Raw genomic sequence first — 22,718 nt, 5'->3', positions numbered from 1 at the left:
TCTTTTTTGTTTTATTGTATTACTTGTTTTTCTTTGGGGAACATCCGAGGGACTCCTTATCGGCTAAAGCCGCTTCTGCTCTACGGCCTCTACAGAGGCATGGAAATCAGGGCTAGAGATTCATTGCCGGTAATACAGGCTTAAAGAAAAATATACTTTTGAGATTCTCATCAACCATCATGTTCAGGAAAGCAGAACAAACCCTTCGAGACGCTTTCCAGAGTGTCGGGAACGGAGGGTGCAGCCGTGAGTCGGTGAACCTCCGACCCTCTTTCACAGCCAGAAACTGGAAAACAAAACTAAAAAATAAAAAATAAATTAAAAAAAAAAAAAAAACACACACACAACTGGTTCAAAACAGAGCAATTCGGAGCAGAATCTGGATGGGGAAGAACAAAGCGTAGTCGGTCTCCGCACGACAGCGCCTGCGCCCCTGTGCGAAGCCCGAGGAGCGTTACAGCCGAGTGCAGAAGACTTCGTGCATCCGCGGCGTTCCCTGAGCGTTTCTGCGCCCCCCCGTGCGTCTCACCCGTTTTGCTCCTTTTTCACCTTTATTTTGCGGTGCCAGAGCCGGGGCCGGGGCCGGGCTGCCCCGCGCGCCATTGGCTCCCCCTCCTCGCTCCCCGTGACGTCACGGCAGAGGGGCGCCCGTCCGTGTTCGCCTCCCCCCACCCCCCACTTTCCGGCGGGGCTCGGGGCGAAAACACCGGGGGGGAACGCGCAAAAACGGGGAGAGCGCGGCCGGCCCCGGCCTGCTCCCCGCCAGGGACCTGGTGGGAGCCAGCGCCTGCCTGCAGTATTTAATACACGTGTTATTGGAAACGGGCGAAATCGCTGCCTAAAATAGACATTAATTAAGGCACACGTAACGCTCCGAATCTGTGAAAGAAAAGGAAGGAAAATTTTAAAAAATAAAAATAAACGCGGGTTGTGGTAACGGTGTTTTGAAGTTTATTCGTCCTTTCAGAGGCTGTTTTGGGGTTTACAAGCAGACTTAAACAAGATGCTGCTGCGGGGACTCTCCAAGGCAGCACTCCGTTACCTTTAAACACCGAGATATTGAACAGATTCTGTACGTGGTTTGCAATCGTGCACCGAGCCCTTCCCCGAAGCCGTAAAATACAAGGGCAGAGAAGAGAGCATGTTTGAGTACTTCCACCCTATTTATGCTGTTGTAAACGATCACAGAGTTTCTTTATATTAAACGATATTATTTAGTAATATACGAAGGTTATCTCAGACATGCTATGAAACGTATCGCTATAATTCTGCATTATTAAGAGAAGGAAAATGTGGATACAAATATATGTATATATGCACAAACGAAATCATGTATGAAATTATACGAATTGCATTTACCTGTATCAAAATATATTCACGAACATACATGTAACTGTATGTATATATGTGCGTATACAAACACGTGTGTATATATATATATATATATATATCCACATAGCTGGTTACTATATTGCATGTATATACGTGCATACGTTTGGGTATCTGGGTATATATAAACACACGAACACCAATATCATATACGATAAAAGGTAAAATAAAGCATAATCCTAAATATGTGCATACCTATATGTATATTTTATATATAACAGCACAAAACGTATTACGTGCCTTCATAAATGTATGTATGTATGTGTACATGTTGTACACATGTACTGTGCATTCACGCAAAACCGCACGTTTATACCAATAAAAAAAAATCACGTGTGTTTCTATGTAACACACCTGGAGTATACACACACACCTGGAGTATACACACACATTTTGATACTTCTGCCTGTAGTTAAGGAAATTTTATTTTTATGCTCTAAGTACAGCTTTTCTTCTCTAAAGACCAAATTCCTTGTGAAATCCCCCACCCCTTCGCCCCCGGACAGCCCGCTCCTGCACGGAGGCGAGAGTTTGCGTGTTTGGGGTTAATTAAAGCAATTAATTTTTATTTTGTTTTGTTTTTTTTTTGAACGCCCAGACGATGCAGTTCAAACAAAAGCGGTGGGACATGGAGAGCACGGTATCTATAGCGACGTTGTAAGGCGAATGGGCCCTCTGCATGCAGACCGGGCAGGAACGTTGTATCTTCTTAAGTTGCCCTCATTGGAGGCTGGGTTTAACTCCTCGGGAACAGAGCCGAGCGGTGCCCAACGCCCCGAGCTGCACCGGGCGGCGGGGATGGTGCGGCCCGCCCCGGGCGCCGCTCGCTCTCGCCGCTGAAGGAGCCGGAGTCCCCTTGCAGACGGGGACTCTTCGGGGCTGCTGTGCGGGGTGGCTGTGTCCTCACGGAGTGCTGCTGCTTTTGATTTTGGCGACGACTTTCTTCTCTTTCACCCGCCTGTTCTGGAACCAGATGGTAATCTGTCTCTCCGTGAGGTTGGTGGCGGCGGCGATCTTCCTCCTTTTGTCACGAGTGATGAATTTGCTGCTGGCGTACTCCTTCTCCAGCTCCTTCAGCTGCCCCTTGCTGTACGGGACCCTCTTCTTGCGTCCCCGGCGGAAGGAGCAGCCGTCGGAGGGCAGCTGCGTAGTGGCGTCTGGGCGCAGGGAGAGACGGGTCTGAGCGATGCCAGGACCGGGGGTTGGGTGGGCGGGCATCCCCACCCCTTCGCCCCTGGCACCCTTCTCCCACCGGCTTTTCCTCACAGCAGCTGCACCTTTTCCCTGCCTCCCCATTTCTTCCCTCGAGCCTCCCTATCTCCTGACAATTTATTTCCTAATGGAAGTCAGCTTTTTTCTTCGCTAAATGTATTCATATCTGACTATTTTTTGGGGGGAGGGGGAAGGGGACACGACTTCATGTAACAGCAACCGACGTGAGAGAGCTGATGTGACGTGCACTGATTCAACGCGTGCTCGCTCCGCGGGTTCAGCGCGTAACGCGGGGCCGGTGAACGGCCGAGCAGGACCGGGGCAAGTTCACTCCCACCGCCGTGGCATGGGCAGCGGATGGGGGACATGGGCATGGCCCTCCTATTCTCAGAACCGCGTACACCCAGCCTTTAAACCAGCTCCGTTCCGTTGCTTGCGGACTGTGGCTGGCCCCCAGCTACCCGGATCGTTCCTGAACCCAGACGGTATCACCGATTGCCTCTGTTCTCAGAGGGCGATGAGTTGCAAAGAGCAGCAATCTAAATTGCTGGTTTTGAAGCCTACCTACCGACTAGAGTGGAATCGCTCACGAACAAGCTTTACTGGAGCTGCAGCAGCAGCTCCCCAGGAGGTTATCTGAAGCTGTGATCCTAGCTACCCGCACGCACGGCGAGCACCCCACACCTCCCCGCTCCCAGCCCTTCCGCAGCTCCAGCCCAGGGACTTTACCTGCAAAGGCAGATTTCAGGAGGTACCCGGCCTGGCCCTGCTCTTTGGGGCAGCACATCTGGCCGCTCCAGCTGCCGCCCAGAGCCCAAGGCTGGTGGTAACCGTCCACGGGCAGCAGCGTCTCATGCCGTGCCTCCCCGGGGCCGCCCAGCCCTGGCACCACCGACACGTCCAGGTACCCGGCCACAGGCTGGTAGGGGGCCCCGTAGCTGGGGTAGAAGGCGAACTCCGCGGGACGGCTCTGGAAGTCCTCGCTGCCCGCGGGGGGGTCCAGGTACTTCTCGGGGGGGAAGGGGCCCTGGGCCGGGCCAGTTTTGAGGGCGCTGCGGGCGACGCGGCAGGAATAGTAGCCGCTGCCGAAGTATCCGTAGGGCAAAGGGGCGGAGGCGGCGGGGCCCGGCGGGGCTGTGGGGCCCGGCGGGGCGGCCAGGCACGGCTTGGCCGGCTCCTCCGCCGGGTAGCTGGGGTTCATCCCGGGGGGAGGCGAAGGGCCGCCGAGAGCCGGGGCGGGGGGCAGGCCCCTGCCTTGGCCGCCTGCGAAGCCCCCGGCTGCCAGGAGCCCCTCGAGGCCCGAGGGGGCGCGGGGCTCCGGAGGCTGCATGCGGGGCGGCGCGGGGGCCGGGGCATGGGGAGAAGCTGCTCGACAGCACCCGGGCGCTGTCCGAGGGGGGTCCCCGGATCTTTTTAAAAGGCTGTGAGCTGCCGAGAGCTGCCCTTCCCCGCCGGGCTGTCCTGACGCAATGGCCAGGGCCTGCCTCATTGGCTGCTGCTCGGGGGGAAAAGGACGGAGAAGGAAGGAAAAAAAAACAAAACACCTCCCCCCCCCAATCCCTCCAGTCCTAATAAACCCTGGCTGCAGAAATAGCGAAAATACTTTTATTGCAATAGAAGGAGGCGGGAGGAACCCCCAAACACGTGACAGGTGGGTACACAGGAGGTGCCTCTTGCATCGTGCCCCCCCCTCCCCCCCAAAAAAAGTAGAGGGAGGAATTAAGGGGGGGGGGGGAGTGGGAGGATCAAAACCAGTGAGGGGGAGTAGTCCTGGTAAAAAAATACAGGCTTAGATTAAAGCCATCTATCAGCGAGGTGTACCCTTCTTCCCACACAGGTCCGAGAGTTTCTGCCCTTGCAAAAACTCCAGCCTGACTTGGAGATACCTGAGGACCCCTTTGGGCCCTCAGCTTTGCTCTTCGTGAGGCTGTGGAGAACCAGCACTGTCGTGGAACAAGGCTTCCCTTCTGCCCCTGCCTTGCTCTCCACTCATGCTCAGGGATTGTGTCCCATTGTCACACATATGCACCCCAATCTTTCCCATGCAGACAGAAAAAAAAAAAAAAAAACAGAAGAAGAAATAAAAATAACTGCAAAGAGTGAAAAGAAAAGAAAACAAAACAAAACTCTTTACACACAGCTATTGCCTCTTCGCACAGTGCTGGCGTGGAACTGGGCCTAGTCTGCAGGTCAGTGTGGATCCCAGCTAAGTAGCTCAAAGGGAAAGAGTTTTGAAAAGAGGGTGGAAAAATAATATAGAGACCCCTTTGGGCCCCAGAGTAACAGGCAGGTGGAGAGACAGGAAGAAGGGGTAAAGACAGATGGATGTAGAGGTGAGGGATTACATCAGCATGGAAAAGTTTGGAGTAAATACGATGAGGCCGGTGCATAAGTGCCTATTAATAAATCTTTGGGTACATGCATTTTTCATCACCTGTATTCACAGTACAAACACACACAGCCTCATTTCTCCCTCCTGTTTCTGTTTTTCTCCACAGTTACTCAAATAACAGTTGAGTTCATGCAGTGTTTCCGGATTATTTCCTTCTTGCAAAGAGATCAACTCAAGAAATCGGTATTTTCTCCTTGCTTATTAACAAATAATAGAAAATCTGCTCCTTCTGCCATGTCTTTAGGCCACCAAATCATGATCCTTCTTCCCGGAGGAGCTGCATCAGCCTTACACACGCAGAGACAGAAAAAAAGTGAGGAAATAGGGATTGTGATGCTGGGCCAGGCATATAGGAGCATTACTGGGCCCAAAATGCCTTCCCGGGGGGACCTCCCCAGGCTTGTGGGAAGTAAATCTTGCGCCGTGTCTGTTCCGGAGCTACTTGGTGGTGCCCAAATGGACACGATGGAAAAACACCGGCTTGACAAGCCCCTGGCTTCCTACCTGTGTATGTGTCTGGGGGCGCTGGGTGAGGGGCCCTCAGCCTGCCGGGGCCGGGCTGCGGCCCCGGGGGCAGCTCTCGCCGAGCCGAGGGGTAGGACTGGCTCGATCACTTCCAACCCGACGCGGAAAAGCCCCGTTCGCTGCGGCAGGCTGCCTCCCTCCTCCCATACCTCTCCTTTCAGCTCTGGAGATCTGCGAGAGGGGTTGTCCCGGTCTGTTTCTTCGAGATCCGCTCCCGCACCGCGTCCTTGCCCGCCGCGTTTCGCAGGAAAACAGCTGAACCACAGCGCAAAGCTGCGCCCCCAGCCTCGGCTCCTCGCTCGGCTCTTCTTGCTCTCTGTTAAAAATCTCGGAGTCTTGCTGAATCCGATGATTTTCTTTTCCAGAAGAAAAAAAAAAAAAAGAAAAAAAAAAACAGAGGAAAGAAAATAAAAAAAAAAAAACTCCTGTCTTTTTAGCCTTCACCTTTCCGATTTCAAAGCTCCTTTTTTCCCTTTCTGTAGTTTAACGACTGTACTCCTTCTTTGACGCTCTTTTTATGCTCTGCCCCTGCCCTCTCACCGTTTGCTTTGAACCAGCGCTCACAGCTCGGGCGCTGGGACAAGGCGGCCGCGACGGTCGGCTAAGTATTTGTCGACGGAGCCGCAGCTCCCCCGCGTCTCGCGGTGCTCCTTCACAGAAAGGTCGGGTTTAATCCGGAGGTCAAGGCCAAGTTGAAAGTTAAGGGCCTGTTTACTTCGGGGGCTTCTCTGCGGCGGGAGCTGCGGCCGCCGTCGGGGCTGCTTCGTGGGTCCCGGCGGCTGCGAGGAACGGACCCGCGCCGGCTTTGCGGGAGGAACCTCCGAGGTGGCCCGGACTGAAGGGGATCCGCGGACAAAGCGACTGGCTGCAGCTTTTCCTGCTAGTTTGCGTCATTTTATTTCTTTTTATTTATTGATTATTCAAAGCGCGGAAAGAAAGGAGTAGGATCCACCAGCAGAAGCACCCAGGCAGCCCGACGCGCACAGACACACTCATTAACAGAGGGAAAGGAAACGCTAATTTTCGGAAATGTGATTTCACTCCGTTTCACAGAAACCCTCGAGCGGGCCGGTGCGTGGCAGTTGGCAGCTGGCGGACCCTGCCGCGCTGCTCCAGCAGAAGCAGCCTCGCCTCTGCCTTCCGCGGGTGCGGCGGCCGCAGGAGCAGCGTCGGACTTTGACTTTCCACCTGGTTCCCCGAGAATTTGCATTTGAGCTAATTTATTTAGCGGCATTACCGATTTTCGAATTTATGTCATACCGCGTGCTTCTGAGATCTCAATTCCCGCCAGCTATTCTTCTTTATAACATGCTGCGAAAATTTTGAGCCCACTTTGCCGTGGAAATAGTTGAGTGTGGCTTCCAAACTGATACTAACATTTCCGTTCTTCGACGATTTTACGCAGAAAATTCAGTGTAATATTTTAAGTCACAATAAAGCAAAAGGAACGTTATTATTTTAAAAGAAAAGAGTGATTTATGTTACCAGTTCCTCTCTGCTCTCGACAATCGTGCTTAAAATTATTAAAAACTCTTATTAGTTTGCAACTATTCTGCTATTTTTTTCTCGATAGGATCCATTTAATATTTATGTCATCTGGAATCCGAAAAAGCTTTGAAATAACTCTTTACTGTCTGTGAATTTTTTAAGCAATTGAATTTGAAGTCGTTGTTACAAAATACGAGGGAAAAAAATCAAAACCAACCCAAACCCCCAAGCAGTTTGAAAGGGAAAAATTGGAACTACTTAAAGACTTAACGTTTGGAAATAATCAATTGTTGGAAAATTGAATTCTGGGTCTGGAAGGGAGCCCAGCTCTTTGGTTTTTGATTTTGGCAATATTTCTGGGAAGAAAAATTAAATAAAGGCAAACATTTTGATCTTTTTTTTTTTTTTTTTTTTTTTTTTTTCCTCCCTTCACTGCCGGCCCCTCCTTTCCCACCCCACAGGCATCCCCGGAAGCCCAGGGGTGGTAGGTGCGAATATTTCTCTCCCCGGTGACTGGAGGGCCAGAATCTGCACTTTATAGCACATTTATCTTGGATCCTTTGAACAAATCAGCTGGCATGGGAACAGAGAGCATGGCCTGACTCCTCTTTGCTTCTTTTATCCCTGTATATTGCTGCCACTCCACGCTGAAGCCCTGGCCGAGCCCCCGGCACCACAATCACTGCAGCACATTTTTGCACACATCCCCTTTTTTGGGGTGAAATATGAGGTGACTTTAAACTCGTGGCGTTTTGTTTAATCCGGTTCTCTCCATCCCTGAACTCTCCAGGTCTCTTCTCCCCTCCCCAGCCTTGACTGGAGGCTTCTTCCATGCCTTTTATTTTCCCTTTGAGAAACCTGGAAGGCTGAGTGCTGCTGTGCACCACTTGTGTCTTGCTCTTGGACTGTCAAACCTGAAATCTCCAGTTTGGGTCTATACCTCCCTTTTGCCAAAATATGAAAATGAAATCCTGGGTGGTTCCCTGAAAACTGCAGCTGTCAGTGCCCCAAACCCTGACGTTCCCTCAGAAAATTTCCCTTCCAACTTCCCCCTGCCCATCTCCTGCATCCTGTCCTGCAGCCCTGGCCTCTCCCACACCAAGCTCCTCAGGCAGGGAGGCTGAAACCTCAGAGGGGACCAACTCTGAACTCCTCCTCCCACTATGAGAGGAAGAAGCATAGATGGAGTCCACGATGACTTTTCCTGCAGGGCAGAAGCCCGAGGAAAGTGGAGGGGATGTGTCCTGGGCACAGCTTATGAGGCAAATGCTCCTGCCCTGGAGCAGAGATACAAAATATGAATGTGCATCTGCTGCTGCAAATAGAGATGTCTGAATATCCTCGACCTGGAAACAGCCTCATAAACATTCCCGCGTGTCCCTGCTTGTGTCAGCTCTATATACAATCCAGCTCTTCAAGTGCACTTCCTTTAAATATGGCAAAATGTGCATCTCTGCAAACCCCTTCACATACCCCTATGTGTGTGTACATGTACATGTACGTGCAGCATGCACTGTGGCTGTGCATCCTGTTGAGTGTCCCACCCAGATGGAGCAACTCTTTAGCCTGAGCATGTGTCCCTGCTTGGCACCGAGCCCAGCAATGTGCACCCACCACTGCACGCACCACAGCCCTGCTCATGTGGGGCCTCGCCCCAGGGACTAACTTGGTGTTCCTCAAGTCTCTGCTCAGCTAAAGCAATTTATTTCAGCTGTGGGATAAAAGGAGAATTATTTTGTGCATGGTGTTTAAGCCCTGCTTCTGATGTTCAATTCATTGCGAACTGTCATATTCCTTTGCACTTCCCTGCTGCTCTCTACTGCTGATGGGAGCCTGCAGCAGGGTGTGGGTTCTGCAGGCAGCCTGCAAAGGGGCACATATATGGAAGGGCTCACAATAAGGCAAATTTTGGGTGGAATCAGGAGTAGTTTGAGACTTGTTCTAAAAAATGTGCCCAAGACTGGGATCCCTCTGAGGAAGGTGAACCTAGGTGGTTATCCAGACACGTCAGGAGCAGCTCTCCGACACCAGGCATGCTGCTACCAGGGCAGCCTGGAGGCGGGAACCAGAGTAATCCCCTTCCCTATAGGCAAGTTTGTTGATGAGGAGGGCTGTGGGGCTGCAGTAGAGCTCTGACTGCAGAGATCTGCCCAAATTTACTGCAGCTGTTGAAGCTCTTTATGCCTTTGATTCCCAGGTGGGACCGTGTCTCCTCTCTATCCAGGCTCCATTGCAATTGATCACTTTCAATTCTAGCTTCTCTGATAATTCAGAGATTTCTTTCTAGGGCAGAAAGCTAAACATGGGACCTTTGTTTTTTGGATCAAGCCACCAACATGGTGATCTCCACCAATGGCCAGGCTCTAACTCATGTGCCAGGTATGATTCACGTCCTATATTCAGGAAAGTCTTACTGAGTTCAGTAGGATGGATCATAAATCAAGCAAGATAGGTGATGGCTGCTTCAGCCTCAGGCTGGACACAGAGGTGGTGATGGAAGCAGGATGGTGACTGAGGTCCTCAGACCCTGTAGTGCCCATAGCAATGGGAATTACACTTCCTGCTATTCATGGCAAAACTATCCAGGCCTTTGGGGCTATGGACTTCAGAGCAGAAAAAATATCGGGGGTATGAACCAGTGTACAGGTTGTGGCACTTCATAGTCAGTGGAAATCTGGGACTATATATATATATATATATATATATATATATTTTGGCTGAACTGTGTATGCTTTTTACCTGCACTGCTAGGAGAGATTTGTATATATCCAAAAAGTGGCCAGGTGATTGACTCAGGCTTACTCTGCCTTCCTGAGTTAGGTGGTGGATCGATAGTGCCTAAGGAGAGTTACCTATAAGCACAGGGGTGAACTCAGTGTCCCCTGGCTAGAGCAAAAACCACAACAAGTTTTTTGGGAGACATTTGTCTTAGTATATATCTACTTTCATTAGTAGATATTACTGCAGTCACAGGGAAGCAGGTTCTTGCACTGCCTTCACTGCTGTCATTGCCACTGCCAGGCCAGATCTGGGGAGGTCTCTCCTACCTTCCCTACCCACCCTGCGAAGTCTAGGTTGGAGAGTCAGACACATGCATTGTGGCATAAGGTGATTCCCAATGAGAATAGATGACTGTAGCATGAAAAGACCCCAGTCATCATGACTGGACTGGCTCCACTGCATCCCGGGCTGCAGCCTTGCGGGCAACACGGAGCGACATCCCCAGTGCCAGTGGGTTTCAGTGTATTTTTACTTATTCAGCAGATTAAGGATTGAGAGCAGGGTCTCCTCCCCTGTCTCCACCTCAGCTCTTGCGTATAGTTTGAGATCAGGTGTGAAGTGGGAATAGCGATAGGGAAGGACCAAGACTACAACGTGAGACGCGCATCGCTGTATACACTTTGAGGCCGGGCTGGGTCTGCAGAGCTCCCCTTCCCCGATGTTGCTCTGATTTCCCTCGCCTCTCTCGCCCCCCTTGCTGGGGGAGGAGGAGAGCCCCGCGGTTAAACCGGACGGGGCGGGCAGCGAAGCCTCCCCGCCCGATCAACCCCGGCGGCGGCCGCGCTTCACCCCGGGCTCCTCCTCCCACCGCTTCGCCCGCTCGTCCCTCGCGTCTCTCTCCTCTCCGCGGGCCCCGGGCCTGCCCCTGCCCCGGCTCTGCCCGCGGGACGCCCGGGTGCCGGAGGGAGCGGGGAGGTTTCAAAGGTCGCCCTCTCCCCCCGCTCCGCCCCCGTCCTTACCGGCCGGGCGGCCCAGCCCGGCCGCTGCCTTCAGCGGGGAGCAGGCGGGAGGAGGCAGCGGGGGAAGGACCAAAGCCGCCTCCTGCCCCGGGCTGCAGCCGGGCTCCGGGGGCGCTGAGGGTCCGGGACCTAAACAGCTTTAACCCTAAATGAAAGCCGAAATCCAAATCCACCTCCTGGCATTTTCAGCGACAAGTTCACTCGGACAAGGCTTCAGATGCTGCCGCTTAAACGCTGTGACACGTCCCGGCTGCTAGGACTATTCAGCTGATGTCCAACCAGTTTGGAGAATCAATGCGCTGCTATGAGTCAATTAAGCACCCAAATGATACTTACCAGAATGGTGGAAAATACGACGCCAAGTATCAGCCGATGGGTTAGTGATTTGTTTCTTTACAACTAGTGCCAGGCTACGTTAAGTTCCATGCTTGAATACAATGGAGGGATTATTGGTTTACAAGCCGCATAGGGTCGGATACTTTATATTACGCTTTGCAGAAACGCAATTCTATCCTTTTCCAAAGGGTAAAACGCAAGGAGATATCATTACCTGATACCGATGTTTGAAATCGCTTTTCTCCCCATCTTTTCTGTCTTGGGAGAGATGACGGGAGCTCCTGTCCCTAGTCCTGCTAGCTGTTGGCACCAGCGGAGATTTCTCAGGCAACTCTGGCCGTCTGAACTCAGTTCAAAGCCCCACAGGTTTCAGCGCACAACGAGGGAAGCTGGATCAGAAGCTCAGGTCAGAACGGCAGAGGAAGCAGTTCCTGTTGATTAAGGTGGTAGTTGCTTTAGGATTGAAGACATCACTCTGGAAAGTTTACCGCAGTGGCAGTTAATTAAAAATAAATAAATAATAACATTAGTTGACTCTTCCTATCTACGCATCTTACTCAGCTAAAGAAATCCGGTCACTGAATTAGTCAGTGGTGGTACAGGAACACACATCTCCATTGTCGCAGAGCAGGCTAAAGGTTTTAATAATCACTGCTCTTAACGTCCTTCTTCAATGCCGGAGACTTTTTAACTCGTTTTTCCAAAAGGCAAGGAAATTCCTTGCATTTTTCTTTCGCTGTTTCCCTGCAGAATCACATCTATGCGAGTTCTGTGGCAAACTGGCCGGAACAAGTGTTGCCACGGCCAACTCTCCACATATTTTATTTTTCCAGCCCAAGAGTTGACTGAATGATAGGACACTGGACTGTCTCACGCCGTCCCGGAGACCCCGTGAGCCCGTTCCCCACCCGGATTTCTCCTCCTGAACTTGCTGCTTTATCCCCTTGGTTGAGACACAGAGCACTGAGTGTCCCACGAGGGTAGAAACCACTGCATTCCTCTCTGACCAATGGAGATATAACAATTAAGACTCTCCAGTTAAAGACCCAATATCCCCTAACGAGCTTTCCTGAGAGGTTCGTGCAACTTAAACATTGTCATCAAGTATTAAATTAGTATGAAGTGTTAATATTGATACAATAATGGTAGTATTGAAAAATACTAAAATATTAATTATTAATGCATTTTATGTATTATTATTATAATTGCTAACAATTATAATTGCTAACATTTATTTAATACCTGTAACTCAGATGTGTACACCCGAAGTGTGTGCAAAGCTGCCGCGAGGGCAGCACAGCACTGCGTGGACCCAAAGTGCTGTGTGTGGCCGGGTGCGAGGCTGCGGCGAGGTGCCTTTGCCGACTTCGGAAAGAAAGCAAATTACCAGATTCACAAATAAGTATCTTCTCTATCAGTTAACAGAGCGGATAGGAAAGGTTTCTTTCTGTCTCTTCCCTTAGTTTATTCCTGCTTGCCAAACCGGAAAGAAAACCACCACCAGCAGCAACAAAAAAAACCAAAACAAACAAACACCAAAACAACAACACCCAAAACGAACAAAACAAAACAAAATCAAATCAAATCAAAACAAAAAATAATAAAGTACCGAGATATCACTGCAAAGCAGAGAAATCATTCTAAAATCGGTTAAGAAATGTTTTTACTTTTTTTTTTTTTTCCCACTTGCTTCCTGTGTTGCCCGAATTACACTAATTCCCCCCGAACGGGAGAGAAGGCTTTCCTCTCCTTCCTCTATCTTTTCAATATTTTAGCGCTACCTTTTTATTTATTTATTTATTTATTTATTTATTTATTTATTTTCTCAATCGTCTGGGGAAAAATGTTTTTTCTTCGCTCATTTTGGAGCCACCAACCTTGAGGCTCCCCTGAGCACCTGGCAGCCCCCGCTGGACTTCGAAGGGGGTACCTCCCCACCCCTAAATCCTCTCTCGAAGGGGGAAGGATCCTCAGAGGCAGGGAAGGCAGCACACACTTAACTGCCACTAATAACTAACTCCTCTCTCGTGGGCTGTTAAAGGGATCGAGTTCCCTTCTGCAAAGGTAAATGATTTGTTTTGTGTTAATTATTTGGATTATTAAAAATAAGCAGAAATTGAAGATGCTCCTTTATTCTGAGCGGAGCCAGAGAGAGCTACTATCGGACAGGGAAATTGCCTTCTCGCTATTTTCTCGTTGCCCGAGGAAGCCAAAGAAACAGATTTGTCACCGGCAGGTAACAACCCTTTTCCAGCCAGAAAAGTCAAGTCGTGGCTTTCTACCACACAGAGATCACCGATCGAGCAGGACCTGGGTCCTGGGAAAAAGGAGGATTTGGGTGATTTTGGGGTGTATTTGGAATCTGGCCGTCTCCAGGACGACATCACAGTCCTGGCGAGGAGCAGGGCAGGGTGCCCAAACCCAGCCCTCGCCTCCGACTTGGGAGGGAGCCCAGAAGAGCTCCGGTCTTTCCCCGTGCAGCCCCTTCCCCTGCTCTCCCCGGGGACTCTGGGGTTCGGGAAGTTCCCACAAGGTGCCAATGTAGCCATTCACTTAAGCAGAGGATGGCTTGTGAACTACTCAGATGGGAGCACCTCCACATCTAACTTGTGTTTTTTTTTTTGTTGTTGTTGTTTGTTTGTTTGTTTGTTTGTTTTTGGTGTTTTTTTTTTTTTTTTTCCTTTTTCTTCTTCCCAGTAATTTTATCATGGAGAAAACTATGGGGGTCTGGGTCCTTGAGATTCCAGGAGGTGAAGAAAGTGGAGATACCCTTTGGCCTGGTAGGAAGAACTCAAAACTTTCCCCATTGAATCATTCATGTCCTCAGGAAACCTTAATGGAAATGGAATAATGCATTTTTCAGCAACCTTTCCCAACACGATTTATATCCTTTCACATTCTATTTTGAGGTAGTCTCTACAGCTTCTTGTCCTTCAGCAAGGAAAATCAATCTTATTTCCTAATTATCAAACAATCAAGATATAAAAACTGAAGCAGGTTAAAGCACAATAAACAATAAAAAGTTAAAATATATGCATGCGCAGTATTAAAAAAAGTTATACACAAACTGGACATTTCTTCTACTGTTTATATCTGTCTGAACCAGTTACTTTTCCTTGTTTCTACTGACCAGTACATTTCTCTTACCCAGAAGCATTTCTCAGTGTCTTTGTGCTAGATGCTTATGTGCTGTCTGGAGTTGTCTACACAGTGTGATTCTTGCTCAAAAATTCCTCATTTTCAGAAATCTGTTTTTTTAGCTTGCATGATATTCTTAAAAGTCTGGACATTGAAAAACCCAGAGCACAGATTTTCAAAGCTGTAGTTTTAATATGCCCAGCTCTGGACATGCACACCCAAGCTGCCATCCACCTCCCTTCAGTGATATCCCACAGCCTTCCTGGGGAACATGTCTTGGACCATTTTAGTGGTCTCCAGCTATGTTCTTCCTTCTCATGTTAGTCCAGTCCTTGCTGCTGATAAATGCAATCAGGGAGTAACTCTGATTTATGAAGCATAGCATAGGGTGAAAAAAAAAGAAAAAAAGAAAAGAAAAAAAAAAAAGATTCACAAAGCCAGAGTTATTCACAATAGAAAGTTCTTTAAAAAAATGTTTAATTCATTCCCTTTGTCAAATCTCCTTCCAGCGTTGCCCAGAATAGTTTCTTTACAGCAGAAGAAGTAGACAATGAACATACAGTTGAGAACACGCAGTAGGAGACCGTACCTGGCTAGTCATTTTCTTCCCATTTCCAAGATAGCATAGACTTTTCAATACCTGAGACTAAATCATTTTATATTCACCAGATGGAGAGGCAGATCTGAGTTTTCTCCTTGTGTAGTATGTACACCACATCAGAGTACTCTTCTGACAGCTGGCTTGCAATTAATGTTGCCTTCCCACTGTCATTATGTACAACTTCTCCTGCTGACTAGTCACGTACTACAAAACATCAGGCAGAGCTGGATCATTTTATGAATGTCAGGACCAATAAATGCTGCTTTTTGGTACTCAGTGGTTGTTAGCAATGTTACCACCCATATGACTTAATGCAATAATAAATATCTGTATTCAGGCCCCAACTGTTAAAAACAGGGTGTTGTGATATTGCCACCAGTGGCTTCACAGTTTACATTCACTATTAAACTTGTCAGAAACACTACAGATTGTTATATAAGAAAATAGATTAAGAAGTAAATACTGTTTCCTCATGACTGGCTTACTGTAATAACCTCTTCTCTTGAGTTCACATATTTAACTACAAGTAGTAAAAAATATAAAATACTGAAATATAAAAAAATATAATTTACTTAAAATTATATAAGTATACTTAAAATATATAAAATACTTCTTCCTCATATCATAATATTGGTACCCAGATAAAGGGTTTTCATCTGTATTACCTCACCTTGGCCCCTACACTTTTCAGGTATAATATCCCAAGTATTTTAGACCGCGGCTGACACAATGCCTTTTCTGGCTATGCTGCAGGGAAGGAAATCTAGAATGGTTTCATCAGAAAAGAGTCAGAGCACTCCACAAGCTACATCCCTCCCTGTCTCTGCTAGAATATAAATCTTCAGTTATATGTTGTAATGAAACAAGCCGTCCCATATGCGCTGGAACTAATTAAACCTGAATCACATGTTCCCAACACAGGAGATGTGCCTTGGGAACAGCACAGCTCATTCATGCACACAAGCGGAGACCAGCACCTTCTTATACAGGCTACTATCTGGAATTACATGCCCCTGAAAAATGCTGAGCAAATGTTTTGGCTCCTGGCCTCTCTTATTCTGCTCTTATTCCTAATTATACTTGTTCTAAAGCTGGTGTGGGTTTGTCTTCTGGTGGTACACATACTTCCTTTTGTTAGGTGATCATGTCCCACCCTAAACCTGCAGTAGGTTGTCCATACTGCTTGTGCTGGACTGCAGCAACTTACAGTTTGGTATCTGGCACCAGGCAGGGTCACCCATGTTGATAGGATTGCATGAAAATTGTATTAACTGATTAGCTCCTAGTAGGATGGAGGAAGACTGACCTGCAGCAGCTTAGCCTTGGCAGAACAGCTGACTAAGGAGATGTCTGAACTCAACCTGAAAGGACCAAAATACCTTTAATGCACCAGTTCTTTCCGGGAAGCAGGAAAAATGGATGCTGAGGCTTGTTATGCCACTAGCTTTTGAATTGAGGCCACCAGAGGACAAATATTATCCACACTAGCTGAAAAGCAATATGAATAGAAACTGATGCAATTTTCACATGCAGATAATCACTTTAATCTCATTTTGCATGATTGTATTATTGTAAAGGGATTATACAGTATTGAAACTACAGCTATCCTCTAGCCTACCTCATTTCTCAGAAGCCTTTAGTTGACAGATTTGCTGTATATAATAATTACAGCTTATGATCATTTTACTTTGCCCATATGTTATTGATTTAACTCATCAGCCAGATGATGTTCTAAAAGCATACTGATAAACTGAAAACTGCATGCATACAAAATGTGACAGAGTGAAAAATAATAAACCTGTTACAGTGAATGATCATAACAAAGCGATAGTTACATACAGTGAGACATTAAAGCCTTCAAGAAAGAGAAATTTACTGGAATTGTTTCCAAAATGTACAACTGAAAGTGGGCAGAGCAACAGAAGCTTAGTTTATCTCAGCAAGAAGTCAATAAATACCAGAGAAATCAAGGAGATGCTATTTGATATTTTTACACAATAGGATATCCTAGCTATACAACTCACTTACATCTTAGTTCCTGGGGACAAATGGCACTAAAGGAGGGGTGAGAACCTCTCTGTGCTTTATAATCAATGAAGCTGCCTGCTTATTCTTGTGAGAATATTCCTTCAGCAATACCCTTTTCCCCATCTTTCCTGCAACTCCTCTTTGCTATCTCCCATTTCACAGGAATTAAAATAAAAAATGATATCAGCCTCCTTTTTCTGCAGATTTGATGTTTAAGTGGGAAGCACTCAAAGGACAGCACCCCTCCTCCTTGTCCCCCGTGAGTAGCAGCAAAGTTGCTCATGTACAAGTGCAGATATGGTAAAATACTACTTCACAGCCAAAGGCAACTGAACCTGTACTTGCCCTTAGCTGAAGGGCAGTGTCAAAACTTCATTTTCTTTTTGATTAACCCTCAGATTAAGTAATTTAAAGGGAATGAAAGAGATTCTGCTGAGTGACACTAATTTCAGTCTGATTCATTTTACAGTGTTGTAAAAACAATTATGTGCCTGGCACCCTCCAGAACATTGAACACTGTTCAATAACCATCAGATCTACTGAGATGAAACTGATACAGCTTGCTAGAGCATAAACTTATTGAAAATGTGCTTTGCAGCCAGATCAAGTGGACAGTGGCTTATTTTTGTAATATGAGCTTGGCTGGTTTTCTGCCAAGTGAAAAGGTGCAGTTGCTATAGTCTCTTTTGATCAGATATTTAAAGGATTATAATTCTCATTTGGACATTTTTATTTAACTGAAGCAATCTGACTTTTCAGAAATATTCACAACCTGGAGGACTATTTCTAAGGGGCTTTCAAAGGATTAAGCTTTTGCAACAGCTTGGACAGATTTTTAAGCATTTAGCAGTTATGTAGAAATGACCATTTCCCATTTAAACTCTTGTATAGCAAGTACATTGCCAATGCACCTGCTCTCAAGGATACGCCATCCTGTCCTAACTCAGTGGTCCATGTCCTGTATGGCACACTGAAGGTGTTTCAAAAATCCAGTTCTTCTGATAGTAACTGCTTTGATTTGCTGTTTCCTGACTATATTTACAAATCTGGCCATTATAATACCTAAGTGATACCACTGTTGAAGCAAAAAGGAAAGAAGTAGTTCTGTATCCCTTTGCTTTTTTCACAGTGGCACAAGACAATGAAGAACCATACAGCTTGTAAACAGACTTTTGTAGACACAGAACGTCTTATATTTGAAACAGATGACTCAGAAAAATAACTGTGTGGAACTCATTCTTCCAGAATTAAAAGGCAAGAGCTGACTTAGGGACTGAATGTATCCTACAACACTGTGGAGGTTCATTATCAACTCTGAATTGGTCAGAACAAGGCTGCAGAAATGAATGTTATGGGATTTCTCATTGCCTAAGAGTCAGTAAGAGCTAAAACCACTAAGGGGTATCTTTGCTATCTGATCCAAGCCTGTGCTGTTAAAAGCTGAAGCAGGAACCAAAAACAGGTTATTATCTACTCCATATTGGAGAGCATAAGAGACTTGGTTCTGTTCCTCACTTGGTGGATCACAGAGAAAGTTAGAGAGAGGTCCAACAACGTAGATAAGCACCTCTGCCAACTTGCATCAAACTCAGTGTCTCAGTTTTCCTACCCACAATACTGTCATAGCCATATTCTCCCAACCTATTGGTGATACTTTGTATAGTCAGTGTTTCTAATATGCCTTACTTTATTTCTGCATGGATATTTGGTTCCAGAACTGAAGGATACGAGGAAGACATACTAGCCTTGATCACTGCCCCTCAAGCCTGTTTTACACAGTTGTTGTTCAGAATGCCTTTAGTTATTATGTTGAATTAGTGCTTCTCCCTTCTCCTTTACACTTAAACGTTCTTCCAGTCTTTAGAAGGCTTCTGGAAAAAGCAGAATTTATCCTTCCACCTTTTCTGTAGGCAGATCTCATTTCAACTGAAAAATCCCTCTATCTTCCACTGCATGGGCACAGGACAGCGGATCATTGCACCAAGAATCTAGCTACTACAAAAAACACAGGGAGGCAACTCATGATTACTTTCCAGGCTCATACAACCACTTCTCTTCTCACAGTGAACTGATTAAATATGTACAAAGTATGTGGTAGTTTCCAATACATTGTACTGTATTTCTTTATTGGAAGTAGACCAGTTTTGGGATGGGTATCCTAATTTCTAGTAAAACTTCTATTAAAATATATTAAAAGATTAATATTTTAAAGACATCTTGCATTAGAATGGTCCTCCTTGAAACACAGACTCATCTGTCTCACAAAGCCAAATAACTTGCATAGGCTAAATTCTGTCTTGATAAAATGGAGAACATCCACTCAGTCTATGTTACAAACTTAGCTACTGTTAAAAAATTAAAAAAGTGAGGATGAGACACTGATTAGCTTTTAATTTTGTTTCATGTTAGAATTCTGCAGGGTAGAGCTAATGCTGAGGTTCTCCTTCCTTCCTCAGTCAGCTGCTTGCTCCCCACATTCCCTGAATGACTACCCACTGCGAATAAAAACAATTGAACAGTGAACAACTTAACATTGTCTGTAGTTACATCTAAAGGAGATCTGCAAAGTGCTATTGTTAAAAATCACAACCGAAAAAATAAAAAGCCCAGGTTATTTTTTCAGCATTTTTATAACATCATTACACAGATTAATTTTGTGGCATGAGTACTGAACACCAAACTGATACAATTAACAGAGCAGTAAACTCTGGACACAAGGATTAAGATCAGGTAGAATGAGACACTGGGTTATATTTGTTCAGTTGCTAGTAGAAGAAACATGAAGCCATAGCCTTAAGGCTTTCTCTTATTAGGGCAGATCTTGTAAGTACTTTGGACAAGGACAGTGCTTCCTCATCTGCTGAAAAGTGTGCATAAAATAAAATAAAAAATGATAAAACCAATTTGCTTGTTCTTGACCAATCACAAATATTTGAAACTTACAAGTGAGACAGAGTGACAGATCTATGCACAACCACAACAGACCTGTGTGTTATCTAATAAGCATTACTTACATTTCCTATATTTGAGCCCCAGCAGCAGCCATTCCATTACTCATCCACTCACCTTACCGCCATTTTCTGGATAACCAGAGGATCTGTAGTGAGTATTAATATGAATAATCAACATTTTTGTTAATACATAGTAAATGAAAGTATATTTACTGAAATTGAGCTTGAAAAAGAAATCACCCTATCAAATGAAGAGATATATGAGGTCTTTTTGCCTCTCATCAGATGAAAACTAGGCCAAGGAAGGGCTTATTTACAAGTAGTTGACTGCTCTCTTAACAGAGTTAAGTGCAAAATGAACAACCCCCAATGGAACAATATAAATAAGCCCTTTCATACCCCCATACTTACAGGATCACAGTTGTTCTTCATTTTGGCCTCTATCCTTTACTCTTTGTGAGCCTGAGAAGTGAAACCCTAATATACCACATTATTGTATTTGGTTTTATATTCTTTACAGTCTTATGAAGAATAATAGATGTATGTATTCTTTTTGTACATATCTTCCCTTGTAAATAGATTTTATTTTTTTCATATCTACACCGCAGACTGAAGCTTTAAACAACCTAACTCAGATTTAGGAAACAGTAAAGCCAGGACCAGCCATGCACATGCATGATCATTTGTCAGTGAAATAAATTAAAGATAGCTCAGCTATCACCACACGATGGGGTTCCTAAATTAGGTTGCTCCTCCATGCTATAAACCTCCATGCAAAGAAGTACTTCTTTATAATTTTAGTGGTACTTGCTTATCATCTTAAATTGCCTAGGTACTATATGTGCTCATAAAGACATTGCAGTTTGAGAATGACTACTCCATTTTACCCCTGTAAGACTGCGGAACAGATACATGCTTTGGAAGTGGACTAAAATCATTTGATGAAAGTCAAAAAACCCATTCCTGCTGGCTTGTGACACTTCTCCCGTGGATTCTATTAAACCTGTGCTTTGAGCTACTGAATAACTTGCATATGAACACAATCCATTCCTGATTCCAATTTACTGTAATACATAAAGCTGAATTTTAGACAGACATAATTTGCTTGATGATCTATTCAGTTGCCGATGATTTAAGGACAGCAAACTCTCGGGGAAGAGCATGGAAGACTGCTGGATTCAATACATTTCATCCATCCTGTTTTAACTTCCCTAGTTTGCTTAAGTTCAGATGCTACAGTATATTTGTCCTATACTGTCTCCAGTGACATGATGGTCAAAAAAAAAACAACATCAGAAGTTAGCACCTTCCTTGTCAAGGTTTTCCCTTCTAACTACAGCTTCTACCACATCAATGCATCATTTCTGAGACAGTTATCATATGCTGAATATTGCTGATTAATCATCTCATGCACAAATCAAAGCAGTTCCCCCTTAGCAGTGTTCAATCTTTCATTCCTAAACAATTTTTACATTAAAATTAGGAATTGTTTGCTCTTTTGACAGTTTGCCTTAGCATATGTAAATAGGCTACTAAGGATACAATATTGAACCAGAGGAAGAAAAATCACCTGCTAACTCACATTGTTCCTACAGTCTGAAGTCAAACCTAACAAGAGAACAGGACCACTGAAATGTGCTAGTCTTCAATGAATGCATTTCACTCCTGGATGGCTAGTGCCTATTATTTGCAGAATACTTATGGAAGGTGATAGTTCTTGGCTTCTTGGCCAGATGGATATTACCACATAGTTTCTCCTTCTCCTCTTTGTGGCTTCCACGGCTTGTAACTTAGTGCACACAATAACATTTTTTGCATCAAATAACTGGTATGCTGCTGTCACAAGTCATTTGGCATTTTCATAAGGAGATTAATGTTTTAGAGGACCAGGAAAAACAAAACAAAACACAACAAAACACTGTGAATATAGTTCTCTGAGTGTTTTTCACTTGCTAATCTGACTTCCTCATGTGCCTGTCTCAAACGGTATATAAATTAAATTCACATTTAATTAATTAAATTCATCTAGAACACAGTAGGTATGTTGTATTAGAAAGTTAGATGTTTTATAGGTGATAGAGTTGCATGGAGCCACGTTGGGAGATGTACTATGCTCGTCTGTCCCTGTATCTACAGGTCTGAGGTAACAGGAAAACTGTAGTTTTTCTGTTGGTTTCACCAAGGACTTTCAAACAAGTCACTTGAGCTGAAAAAGATGCCTTCTTATCCAGCATGTTCTTGACATTCCTCAAATCAACAACAACAAAAAGCAGTGAAACCATCTGTTTTTGTTTGCTTGTTTGTTTTATATATGGAAAAAAGGGAACTAAAGAGTGACACACACAGTTTGAAATTAAGGCCTGAGACTGAATGTAGAGTTCACAGAATCACAGAATCATCTAGGTTGGAAGAGACCTTCAAGATCACCTAGTCCAACCTCTGACCTAACACTAACCAGTCCTCCACTAAACCATATCACTAAGCTCTACACCTAAATGCCTTTTAAAGACCTCCAGGGATGGTGACTCAACCACTTACCTGGGCAGCCCATTCCAATGCCTAACAACCCTTTCCGTAAATAAGTTTTTCCTAATATCCAACCTAAATTGATGCCAATCTAGTATTTGCTAGGTGTAGAAGAGGATGAACTGTTATTATCTTACTGTCCTCTGAGAACCACAGGCTACACTCTCCATTAGCAGGTAAACTCCACACTGGGTAATGGCTAACTCTGAAATACTTCTGTATGCAAAGAACTTGAATGAAGCTGTCCACAACTGTGAGGACTCCTGCAGGCAAGAAATGTTCTATGCATGTGTCCTGGAGCACAATTCAAGCCGTTTTCACACTGATTCAGTGTAGTCTATCCCCCTCTGCCGGTCACCCAAGAGCCATTCTTCTCTGGTAACTGCAGGAGG

At 45.7% G+C, this 22,718-nt stretch overlaps 1 protein-coding gene and 1 long non-coding RNA gene across 2 annotated transcripts; one reads left to right on the top strand and one right to left on the bottom strand.

Annotated features, from left to right (window-relative positions):
• Positions 1-1,464: 1,464 nt before the first annotated feature.
• Positions 1,465-4,040, bottom strand: HOXB13 (homeobox B13). Its single transcript, XM_068661097.1, has 2 exons — positions 3,331-4,040; positions 1,465-2,546 (listed from the first exon to the last, which is right to left on the bottom strand). Exons 1-2 carry the CDS (start codon positions 3,929-3,931, stop codon positions 2,293-2,295), a joined length of 855 nt encoding a protein of 284 aa, XP_068517198.1. The 5' UTR covers positions 3,932-4,040; the 3' UTR covers positions 1,465-2,292.
• A 5,196-nt stretch (positions 4,041-9,236) lies between these two features.
• Positions 9,237-11,907, top strand: LOC137844623 (uncharacterized). The gene is made up of 2 exons (XR_011089957.1): positions 9,237-9,385; positions 10,936-11,907. It is a non-coding gene; the product is annotated as an uncharacterized lncRNA (long non-coding RNA).
• Positions 11,908-22,718: the final 10,811 nt, after the last annotated feature.

The sequence above is a fragment of the Anas acuta genome, chromosome 25, assembly GCF_963932015.1.
Source record: "Anas acuta chromosome 25, bAnaAcu1.1, whole genome shotgun sequence".
NCBI lineage: Eukaryota > Metazoa > Chordata > Aves > Anseriformes > Anatidae > Anas > Anas acuta.
The sequence above is the reverse complement of the archived record's forward strand: the minus strand, read 5'-3'. Positions and strand labels throughout refer to the sequence as shown.